This window comes from Gallinula chloropus (genome assembly GCF_964237585.1).
Source record: "Gallinula chloropus genome assembly, chromosome: 1".
Lineage (NCBI taxonomy): Eukaryota > Metazoa > Chordata > Aves > Gruiformes > Rallidae > Gallinula > Gallinula chloropus.
The window spans coordinates 207,661,742-207,674,301 of record NC_140085.1 but is presented as its reverse complement, the minus strand read 5'-3'; the positions used below and the strand labels follow the sequence as shown (position 1 = coordinate 207,674,301).

General features: G+C 42.5%; 1 protein-coding gene across 1 annotated transcript in view; it reads left to right on the top strand.

Annotated features, from left to right (window-relative positions):
* Nucleotides 1-9,821, top strand: part of LATS2 (large tumor suppressor kinase 2) — a 44,143-nt gene extending 34,322 nt beyond the window's left edge. The window contains exons 3-7 of the mRNA XM_084279099.1: nucleotides 2,005-3,542; nucleotides 5,559-6,141; nucleotides 6,731-6,913; nucleotides 8,128-8,234; nucleotides 8,948-9,821. Of these exons, the coding sequence (XP_084135225.1) occupies nucleotides 2,005-3,542; nucleotides 5,559-6,141; nucleotides 6,731-6,913; nucleotides 8,128-8,234; nucleotides 8,948-9,442 (2,906 nt within the window). The 3' untranslated portion in view covers nucleotides 9,443-9,821. The remainder of the gene's footprint in view (nucleotides 1-2,004; nucleotides 3,543-5,558; nucleotides 6,142-6,730; nucleotides 6,914-8,127; nucleotides 8,235-8,947) is intronic.
* Nucleotides 9,822-12,560: the final 2,739 nt, after the last annotated feature.

Below are 12,560 nucleotides of genomic sequence, written 5' to 3'. Positions count from 1 at the left end.
CACAAATGTGACATCAATTGAGTCATAAGGAGAATTTAAAATAATGTTGACAGGATTACTGAGCTGTATTTTGCTTTATATTGTAAGGGCTTTATTCCTTAAAGAGAAACAATGCATCCAGTGCTAAAGAGCGTACATTTCCTCTGAAAGGGTACAGAATCTTCCCAGGCTAATAACATTTTAATTACTAGGTTATGTTTCATTTGCATTTGGTTTTGCTTTCTTAACATTCCAACACATGCAGCTGTTTTGAATGCTTAACCTTTTGAGCTGAAGATCTGCCTTTACTATTAGGATACGTGGAATGTGAAACTTAAATACCACGCAGCTGATGCTTCCCTGGGTGAGGGGCCACAGAATCATACTGGTTTGTTTGGTGTGGTGTGGTTGGAGCTAGGGTGGCACAGGTCTCCTCCAGTTGGTTAGGAAGCATACAATGCTACTTGGAGAGTTTTCATTTGGAGTTTGAAAATTTACATCTTTTACCTTTGAATTCTGGATATTGATATATGGAAATAGATTTTTTAATTATTCATTTTTATTCTGGTTTTACTTCAGCAGTAAATAGTTTCAGACCCCTGGCAAGACCCAAATAAATTTTACTAGATATTACTGTGGGACAGAGAGCTAAGTGTAAAAATTGATGATCCCGTGAGTATAGTTAATTAATCTTAAGAACACACTCTAATCTAGAATCTTCACAGGCAAGAGATGGTCATAACAGTTACTGTGTTGGATTGGAATGTGTGAAAAAAAATCTTCTACAACCACCACGTTTGGTATCTTCACAAATCCAAATGTTCCCCTGCCAGACCAGAACAAGTCTAGGAGGTGGATGTCATATCTCTTTTGACATAAGCAAGATTCCTTGCACAGCTGAAGTGTGTGACCCATAGGAGTCCAATTACTGCTGCTACTTTCTTTCATGGTCTCTGATAGGGAAAAACAAAGTTGGTTTGCCCCAGAGGCTCAAATTAGCAGACAAACTTGCAATCTAGTGTTCAGGCCTATTAGCACAACACAGCTATTCTTGTGCACCTTGTGAAATCAAGATTTTAAAAGGAAATTGTTCAGGTATATATGGGGCAAGTTCTGGGATCTGTGAAAGCTAAAGAACTAGAGGAGAAACAGAAAAATAGCACCAGCACAGAGTCTCCCCTCTTCTTTCTAGCATAGCCAGTGCTTTATGCACCTGCAGTGTGTCCTCAGCTGGAGGAGGACACTCTTGAGAAGTGCTGTTGACGCTTCCACTGTAGGAATGATGCCATCTTGTCTCTGTGTATTTTCCAAGCTAAGATGAACATGTTGACACCCTGAAAGATTTGCCTTCCAAACAGATGGAAGATGAGTAATATGAGGGGATACTCTGTGTCCAACACATCGGAAAGAGTACAGGACAAACTGCATGATGCCTTTATTGCAAATGAAGGAGAGGGAACCAAGAATCTTTGAGGAGAGGGATGCATCGGAGAGATGTAAATGTATCTTTAGTGTGAGCGGTGAGCCCACTGTACAGAAGATGTGGATTGTGTGGTGAGCTCATAGCTTACAATAATGGTGACTTTAAGTTGTATTGACAGTCTGGGAGCATTTTTTCTTCCACTGGTGCTGTACTTAACTCCGTACTCTGTAGCTTCCTCCTGTCTCTGAGTAATGACTGGTAGTACTGGTCCAGCTTTAAAAACCAGGCTGTAGTGTAATCTGATGATTTCATAGTTAAGGAATTTGTGCTTCTGTTTTCATGATTTGGTAGAACTCTCTGATGATTCCTGGCATGAGCAGTGGTGTGGGCCAGTAGCTCGTTATCTGCAGCAGTACTTGGTACCTGTAACTTTAAATGTTCAAGTACTTAATTTAGATTTTGGAAGGTGTTTTTATAACACATACTCCCTACGCAGCATGCGTGTGTGTGTGTATGTCTGTATGTATAGATGGATGAGTAATGCAAAGTAATTTGTTCACCTGAATTGTTTCCTAACATTCTTCTGTGTTCTTTTTATAAAGGGAAGGGTATTGTGCCAAATAATGTAACCCGCAGGCCAAGCTTCGAAGGATCAAATGAATCCTTTCCGTCCTACCATCAGATCAGCAATGCAGCCTATGAAGGGACAGGCTTTGGAGCAGAAGGCACAAATATGCTTGCTGAAGTTCCAAGGCAGTACATGGACTATTTAATCTCTACTTCACAGTCTCCAGCTATGAACGCTCCTGTACAGCGACCCTCTGGCGTAGGCACTCACAGCACACCAACAAGCCATCAGCAGAAAACATATCCTGCAAATATCGAGTCTTCTGTGATTAATTATCCAGTGGCTAATCACAGCAGTCAAGCTCTGCAGCTGCAGGCATCCCATGGCTCCAATAGCCAACATTACAGTAGGCAGCACATGATGGTGCAAGGGGAACCTATGGGATATGGTGTTCAGCGGAGTCCATCCTTCCAAAACAAGATGCAGCAGGATGGAGGCTACACCAGTCTCCCAAATAAAGGGGCAGTTGTTCAGAATAATTCTGGTCATGCATTTCAGCAGGCACCAGCAAGCCTGTACATATCACATTCTCACCACAAACAGACAAGTCCTTCTTCTCATCAAATGCATGTGATATCCAGAAGTCCAGCCTTTGCTAATGATTTTTCAGACAGCCCACCACAGAATCTATTAACTCCGTCTAGAAATAGCCTAAACATGGACCTCTATGACATGAATAATCCTCAAGTTCAGCAGTGGCAGGCAGCAACACCGTCACGCCGAGATTCCCTACAAAATCCAGGAATAGAAACATCTCCACGGCAACATGTATCCTTCAGACCCGATGCCGCGGTGCCGAGCAGAACAAACTCCTTTAACAACCACCAGCAACAGCCACAGGTGACAGTGTCTATAAGACAGGTTCCTCCGGGAAAACCTGATCCTTCAATTACGTCTCCAAATACAATCACTGCAGTCACATCTGCTCATATTCTCCAGCCAGTGAAGAGCATGCGAGTGATGAGGCCTGAGCCTCAGACTGCAGTGGGACCTTCCCATCCTGGTTGGTTACCTGCACAGGCACCAGCTGTGGACGGCTTGGAGATCATTGAGCAACATGTGCCACCTGTTGGAGTAGCCAGTGCTTATCAGCTGGAAGTGGATTACGGTAACCAGGAGCTGCGGTGTCCGCCACCACCCTATCCCAAGCATCTGTTACTTCCCGGCAGCTCTGAGCAGTTTGATATCAACTGCTTATGCATGGGCGTAGAGCAGACCCTCCGCGTCCTCCCCAATTCAACGTGCAATAAGGCTGAGGAGAACCCTGAGCGGAATGACAAGAGCAGCAAGAACACGAAGGCTGAAAAACCGAGCAAGGATAAAAAGCAGATTCAGACGTCCCCGGTGCCTGTGCGGAAAAGCGGGAAAGATGAGGAAAAGCGGGAGTCCCGAATAAAGAGCTACTCGCCTTTTGCCTTCAAGTTCTACATGGAGCAACATGTAGAAAATGTCATAAAGACCTACCAGCAGAAAATTAACAGAAGATTACAATTGGAGCAAGAAATGGCTAAAGTAATTCTCCTTGTTTTGTTCTCATAAAAGCTAATGGGGTAAAATTATTACTATTTTTAATCGGTCAAAAAATTAGAAAGGCAGACTCTGCTGGAAGTATTAGGTAGCCAGTACCTCCCTATAGACTGTTTTCACTTAGAAGCCTGTGTGCAGGTCTAGGAGGCTGTTTGAAAAACTTGAGGTGTGAAATAATATATCTTCATACCAGAAAAGTAAAATGAAGGAAAATCGCCCATACTAGGAAAGGATTAGGTTTGCTTAGGCAAGAACTCAGCAGCCAGGTTTGAGGCCGAGATAACACTGACAGTGCTTTGGCAGCTCTTGCAAAATTCTAGAAGAGTTTCTCTGTGCTTCAGTTCTTCATCCCTGTTCCATGAGAGCAGCCAGTCATTCACCAAAGCTGCGGTTCAGCTCAGCACTGTAATCACTGTGCCTGCCGAATTTTCAGATGAATATGTAATATTTGACTGGAAGTTGTCTGTTGAACACATGTAAGCAATAATATCATGCAAGTAATCGTAGCTTGGCCAGCTTGGACTGATCTTGGGACCTTTGCTGGAACCTGTTCTAGAAGCAGGTCTCAGGGAGGTGTGCTTTTGAGTGAGAGCGTCTTTCATGCTTAATTGTAGCTCTCAAACCTAAGCTGATTCACTGATAGGTCTGCTTAAAACAAAGCTGCCAAGATTTGATGGGTGCTCTGGCAGTTTTGTTTTTAATTTATAAATGTGGAAGACATTTTTTTCTCAGGCATGACTAGAATATGACTCGTCTGCTTTTGTATTGTAAGGGTAAACTCTAAGGAAAGCTATTATTAACACATAATGGATAATAATTAACTACCCGAACCTCCCTAGCACAGTCGATTTCCAGAGTCAATTTATTTGATGCTCACATTGCTCCAGAAAACTTAATTGTTTGTTTGTTGAGATTAAAAGTAAATGAGCACACTTCTAAAATCTCTTCAAAGGTCGGCATTTTAATGATAGTTAATAGTTTGTCCTTACTGCTGGTACAGATTGTGTTGCATTGCTTTGGATTTAGTGAATGTTTTCCGGAGACTGAGATAGGGAAAGATCTCTAGAGAAGTAAAACAGCAACTAATATCTGTAGTTCTTCTCTTCTGACTCTTCAGCTCTCCCTCACTTCATAACTCAGATAATTCAGCTGTAAACAGAAACAATTCCTTCCCCTAGCAACCTCATCACTGGCTGGAATAATACCCTATGAACTTGGGAGAACTTGGCTATCTGCATATCGCATTATTCTAGAATTAACCAGGAACACGCACGCTAATTATGTTACCTTAAAACAACAAACACCTCCTTTATTATGGATTGATGTGCTTTCCTTATGTTTTACAAACAGTATTGCTTGTTTTGATTTGGCTGTTGCCTTCAGTCTGAAAATTCATCCTACTTGTTCTGCAAGTTCTACAGACCTCATCCATTCTTTATTCATACAGATTCCATTTTTATACTGCGGGGAGTCTCACCACGTAGTCTGGCTGCCCACATTTGTATTTAAAGCCCTAGACTACAGAGATGAAATTAAATCAATCTAAGCAGCATCCCTGTGGGCGTATGCTTGGGTCTCTAGTCTGCTAAATCAGTCAGCTTCAACTCCCACCACCCTCCTCCTCATTGCCCCTTCCCACCAGGCACTAAATCTTTCTCTCAAAGTGCTTCAGTGCTGCAGTGGTGGAGGGGTTGTTACGGTTTCTTAGGTTATGTTCTCTGACAGTACTGCCCCATGCCTCCTCCTTCAGTCAAATGAGAAAGGCAGCGATCAGTCTCAGATACACTGAATTCAGGTAACAGGTCAGGGCACAGTAAATTTGCCAGCATGTCAGAAGTACCTCAACAGACAGACAAGAGAGTGTCTCTCCCTCATGAATATGTCTTTCCTTGTTCTTGGTTATTTTTTTTCTGAGAAATACATTTTGGGAATGCTAGTTTATTGTTCTCCTGCTATGAATGTAACAGTACTAGCTCTTGTGGTTTGCTTTCCTTTGTAAAGGCTGGCCTTTGTGAAGCAGAACAGGAACAAATGAGGAAAATTCTCTACCAGAAGGAGTCCAACTACAACAGGCTTAAAAGGGCCAAAATGGACAAATCTATGTTTGTGAAAATCAAGACTCTGGGTATCGGTGCCTTTGGAGAAGTATGCCTGGCCTGCAAAGTGGACACCCATGCCCTGTATGCCATGAAGACGCTGCGAAAGAAAGATGTGCTAAACCGGAACCAGGTGGCTCATGTCAAAGCAGAGAGGGACATACTTGCTGAGGCAGACAACGAGTGGGTGGTCAAACTCTATTATTCCTTCCAAGATAAAGAAAACTTGTACTTTGTGATGGACTACATCCCTGGTGGGGATATGATGAGTCTACTGATTCGAATGGAGGTCTTTCCAGAGCGCCTGGCTAGATTTTATATTGCAGAGCTCACTTTGGCTATAGAGAGTGTGCACAAAATGGGATTCATCCATCGAGACATCAAGCCTGACAACATTCTGATAGACCTTGATGGGCATATCAAACTGACAGACTTCGGACTGTGCACTGGATTCAGGTGGACTCACAATTCAAAATACTATCAGAAAGGTAGTGTTCTTAGGCTTTATCTGTGAGTGGTATTGCATTATTTGCTTTGAAACAAACAGGCACCTCTTGGCAGAAATGTCAGCTTAGAAAACACAACAGAGGTGTGAACATTGGCAGAGGGTTGATGACAGTATGATGTGTGTGTCGCTAACTCCTTCAGTTAGTTTATTTCCAGTCCTTTGTTTCCAGTACTGTTTAAAACCCCATCAGTAATCTGGCTGAGCAGTGGCAGCAGCTTTTCAGTTTATAATTGTAGGGTCTCTTTTGGTGGTGAAATGATTTAATCACAGATTTAAAGTGGTCCACACACCTCCTGCATGTGCCATTGAGGAGTGTTGGTGTCTGTTGGCAAAAGGATCACAAACAACTGGTATAATTAAGCTAAATATGCACCCACTGTTCTGTAGCTCCCATGCAGGAACCAATTGTGAAGGGGAGGGCAGAAGGAAGTGTCTTGGCATTAAAGTTTTAAGGTTCAGTGAGAGTGGGAGATGGCACAAGTAGATCTAGATTTTTCTTTTTATTTATTTATTTATCTGTGTATTGCATTTTATGACCATAAATATAACCTTTCTCTCCCATTTGAAAGGGAGCCACATCAGACAAGACAGCATGGAGCCCAGTGATCTGTGGGACGATGTGTCCAATTGTAGATGTGGAGATAGGCTGAAGACATTGGAACAAAGAGCTAAGAAGCAGCATCAGAGATGTCTAGCCCACTCGTTAGTTGGAACCCCCAATTATATCGCTCCCGAAGTTCTGCTTCGTAAAGGTAGATAACTTGTGGTTTTCTCCTTTTTTTTTTTCTTTTCTTCCCCCCCCCCCCCCCTTAAATAAGCTTGCTGCTTGGGAAGATTGTCATTCTGAAGGCCACAAACATTTAGCTCACATTAAGGAAAACAGGTTTCTCTACATGCTGACTGATGGTGGTCATTCTTTGTGTGTCTGTGCATATCTACACTCTGAGGCCTTTGAGTGGGACTGCTAATAAATGTGTCAGATTATGTTGACAGTGGTATTTTTCAAGTATAAAGCAAATTATCTATACTCATGGAGTATGATTATGATTGCTAGCAAGTTTATATAGACCAGAGAGTAGCCACCTGGTTGTTCTGAATCACTGATACAGACAGGCCACTTCAATACGGATGATGGAAACTTGTTCTCCCAATTTCCAGCCAGAATCTTGAGGAGACCCAACAAAAAGTCTTCTGCAGTTTACACTGGGCACCCTGCATTCAAAGTCTTGGCTTGAGGAATGTAGGCAGCACTTGGCTATCCATGCAGAACAGATGTGGTCACTGTAGTAAGGAGATAAGATGTTCTGTCTGCAAGGCAGATCCTAAGCCTGATTTTTTAAAGTTGAGGTTTCTCATTGGACCCTACATCATCCAGTGACATAAATCTCTGCTGAAATCAGTGTTTAATCCTCCATTCCTTTTTAGGAGGTCTCAAATAGATACCTTATTTGTCTTGTCACAGCAATTAAGTGATTGAAATTGCTCCTCTGCTTGAAACTTGCTCTAAGAGTCACCACATGACTTTCTTCTATCTCTAGAGCCAGGCTGTGTCCTTCAGCAGCTTGTCAAACTTGCGGTGTCACCTCCACTGAACCCAGGGGGACATCAGTCACTAAACTTTGAGGTCCGGTTTGTGCTGTGTAGTGATGTAGTTGTGGGACAGGGCATAAGCCCCCCCCTTCATTCTTTCTGATCACATGATTTCATCACTCACTTTTGTTGAGAAATTTGTTCAGAAAGATTCACAGACAGCAGGACTAGATCTTTACAGACAGCAGTGGAACTCAGGTCAGCAAACAGAAGTGACTTTATGAAGGTGGATTTTGAGTCCTTTGGTTTCAGGTGACAAATTGTTTCTCTGAGGAAAGGCAGGGATCTGTGCTGTATGTTTTGATAGTTAATTGCAAGTAGCTCTATACACATTCTCCTTGGTTGGTGGAGGACAACCTTTTGACTTGCCTTTCAGGGTACACTCAGCTCTGTGACTGGTGGAGCGTTGGTGTGATCCTCTTTGAGATGTTAGTGGGACAGCCTCCTTTTCTGGCTCCTACACCCACAGAAACCCAACTGAAGGTGAGTTGAAGCAAAATTCCAGTCTGTGCTGGGAGAAAAATGAACATTTTTCTTCTACTTCTCCTCCATGCGGAGACCTGTCTCCCCTTGGATAGGAGAAAGGAGCAGTGATTACAAAAGCCTGATTGTAAAGAGTTCTGTGGGGGGACAAATCCTTTCCCAATCAGTGAAGACAGTGAAGCTCAGACTAGAACTTGTCCAGCTGCATAGATACCTGTGCAGTTTTTTGAGTCTTCTCAGCACAAGTACACAGAGTGCCTGTCAGATTTGAGGAAGCTGATATGCCAGGGATAATTACTGTCAGCAGTGTTTCAAAGTCAAGCTGAGTATTTTTGTATTAGAAAGGATGTATGTCATAATCACTTTTCCTAGTTTACATTTTGGAGATGAAGTAATTCCTTGAAGTCATTCCATGCAGTCATCTGTAAACTGAATACATTCTCGACTGGGACTGTGGGAGCATTCGGGAGGGAATTTGCCTTTTTTTTTAAATGGAATTGCTCACTTTACCTGCTGACAGTGTTTTTTCTTGAGTCATTGAAGTGATTATTAACAGTTGAGGCAGTCTAACCATTGAGTTCTTGAACCTCTAAAATAATCATTCAGGCTGGGAGTTGACTAGTTAGGTGTAACCTTCTGTGCAGTTAATGTTGACAATGGGAAGGATTCTGTTGCCAGGATCAGAAGCTGTTAAACACCTTTCTTACCCGCAGGTGATAAATTGGGAAAGCACACTGCACATTCCTTCACAGATCAAGCTAAGCCCTGAGGCGACTGATCTCATCACAAAGCTCTGCTGTGCTGCTGAGGACAGGCTTGGGAGAAATGGAGCAGATGATATTAAGGCCCATGCTTTCTTTCACTCCATGGACTTCTCTACCGATATCCGTAGGCAGCCGGCTCCCTATGTTCCAAAGATCAGCCATCCCATGGACACTTCAAATTTTGATCCAGTTGAAGAGGAGAGTCCTTGGAATGACGCCAGTGGTGACAGCACCAGGACATGGGATCCGCTGGCCTCTTCCAACAGCAAACACACAGAACATGCTTTTTATGAGTTTACTTTCCGGAGGTTCTTCGATGACAACGGGTATCCGTTCAGGTATCCCAAACCTTCTGTAATGGAAGTTGGCCAGCCTGAGAAGTCTGATGTAGAAGACAAAGGTGTGGTGGATCAGACTGGAGCTTGTCAGCCTGTATATGTGTAAATTATTGTATAGAGAACTCCAGATAAGACTAATCTCAAATCTAGTAGGGCCTTTAACTGATCCTTTAGGAGCTGATCCTGCAGCTACACCTCCGTTGTAACTGTCAGCTGAGGCTGGAGTCATCCTGGGGAGTCAGAAGCTTGCAGGGCCAGGTCCTAAAAGTGGCACTCTTGAAAGTTCAGGTCAGTTTTACTGTAAATAACTTCGTTGATAATTACACTTGAAATCCTGGTCTTCTACAAGATCTGCAAGGCCAGCAGTCTGTCATTTCGAGGCCTATTTTTATTTGAGGTCACCATCCCCTACTCAGATTAACATTTACAGACTTCTGCAATTGTCAGCGTTATTTTTTAAATGAATAAAGAGCACTTATATTTTGTTTATAGCAGGGTTTTTTTTTTTTCCTACTAAATTATAGGGATTAACTTTGACAAATCATGCTGCTGTTCTTCTTTTCTACATTTTTATTTTATCCATAGCACTTACTTCACGTTTAGGAAGATGCGTAAAGCTGAAGAACATGTGATGAAAGGTCTCTGTGCAATAATGTAAGAAAGAAAAGAGAAAAACTACACAAAACCCCCCCAACTGCTCTCTAATTTTCTAAACTTACTGATGCCATTGTATTCGCACCGTGATTTTTATTATATGTATTTTCCACATTTCAAAATTGTGACATAACGTTAAAGCTGCTTAATTTCCTTCTGCTTATCGGAGTGTAATAGAAAGTGTGAGCAAGTGATAATTTGGGTGTGATTTCCTTGTCTAGTGTGTGAAGAATGTTGCATGAGCAGTGTTTTTCTGTTTGAAATGGCCTTTTCTTGCCATTCACAGGCAGGTCCTGTGGATCCGTTTTTACTGAGGGTCTAAAATTAGACCGTTTTAAGCCGTGTGTTGATAATATATTGTGTGGATGGTTTCCTCTTCTGATTGTACCCAATATTAATTTGTGAAACACATTGCGAAGGTTGTAGCTGAACAGTGATGTTGTGGTCTGATGTGATAGATCATTTCAGTAAACAGGCGTCATCGGCGCACACGTTTCCCCGCGAAGGATCGATAGCAAGACCGTGGTTACCGAGCTGAGGGGTGGCAACAGGCGAGACGGGGCTTCTTCAGGTAGCGTGCAGCGCAGTGCCTGGCGTTCGGTGCTGGCAGTAACGCAGAGCACCCCTACTCACCGGTGCAGCTCAGCGTCTCCAAAGCAGAGTGTCTACAGCTGCGCTCCCGGAACACCTCGAGATCCAGAGAGCAACGAGGCTGATGTTGGGAGCGTGCAGACCCACAGACATCTGCCGGACCTGGAGGTACGTGGCTTTTCCAGACATCAGATACCTTCACATGACTGGCTGTGTATCCGTTCGGGATCCTGACGGTTTGGACACCAGCATCTGGAAACGTTGGCGTTGTGCATAGGTCATTCTGTCCTGTTGTCTGCAGGTAAAAGTGTTGCCGTGACGGAGCGCAGGAGCCCTGCGTTCCTGTCACACTGTAGGCGTACTCTGAAATAGCCATTCTTAACTATGTTAAAATACGCATTTTTCTTCTATGTATAAGTGAGAATTATTCAAGGTGATATCAGAATACTAAAGATAATTAAGCCATACATATTTGCATATATATTATATATAACTAAATAAGTAAACACACACAAAAATCCTTAATTCAGATTAGTGTAACAGTCCTATTTAAAGTGATCGACCTAATAACATTTGAGGAAAACACTCCTTTAATGTGTTTTTGCTTTATTTTATTTTGAAATCTGGAGCTTCGTTATTTTTTTCCGTATATTATTCCACATATTATTCCTTAATGTTTTAGCATATCCTATCCTATCCATCGTTTAGATATCTAAGCAATGACATATAAATTCATCAGCCTAAACTAAACAAAAATGATTGTGTATTTGTTTACATTTGTATGAAAGGAATGGTCTGAGGTATGCGGTGCTTGTGTTGTGACAGTTCATGTAAGGTTCAGTATTACTGCTTTTTTATATAGTAATGCCATTTTTTGTTATTTACATCTATCTGACATTCTTTCATGTGGTAGGTTCTTTCTCAGGAACTCAATTTAACTGTTATTTATTGATATATCATTGCCTTTGAAAGCTTCTACTGGCACAATTTATTAAAAATCTGAATCAAAATCTGCGAGGCGTTACGTGTTCTTGAAAAGGATTGTTTCTGCCTGGTTTAAGGCAGAATTTTTAATGGGTTTGATGGCTTTGAGCTACAAACGTGAGATTCAAGTCTCACCTCTCCTGCAGCACCTGATGTGGGATCTCTGCCTAATTTTAAGATGAAATCACCTTCTGACCTCATGGCCCTTGAGAACAAGGGGCGGGATTCCCAGGTAAAACTTGCTTCTGATGTGTTTCTAGAATGGAAATAAGTCACCTGCAAATACTGACTCTTTGCAACTAAGGAAAACCAGTACAACCCGCCCCAGAAGGAAACTGGTGCTTCCACAGCAAGTGTATTACTCATTTAGTATCTGTGCTGCAGGGAACAGAACCCAACTCGGGTTTCACCTGAAGAAGAACGGATTGAAAACCCAATCTTGCCAGCTTGTCAGGCACTGTCTCTGGAAGGCTCAGCTCCTTTGCAGACAGTTCAGGGGTAAACAGAAACTCAGGGGAAGTTTTACAAAATATGGACAAATAAGCAATATGCCATCTATTGGGACCGGCCTCAAGCATCCTCCATTCTGCCTCAACTTCCTGTAAAAAGCATTTAATATCTTATTTTAAGAAGTTGTGTCAATTCAATATAAAAAAAATAATCTGTCTTCCTAAAAATAACCAACCCCCCTCAGATGGATTTATTCCTGACTGAAAGTAAGAAGTTTATTACTTCTTGGTTAAGGAGGTGACATTTGAGACATAATCCCAGATTCCTTATGTCAAGGTTGAACCTGCTGCTGATCTCTGAGGCAGGAATTTAATTCCTGGGCTTCAGCAAAGACACGTATGCACGGTAACACCACTCACCCCCTGCGCGCTGCAGCAGTGCCCGGGCACAGAGTGGCCTCTGCAGCACTTCAGGTCTGTGGTTTTTCTGCCAAGAAGCCATAGCAGCTCTCGATGAGCAAATGATTCTTGGTTGGGACACAGGTG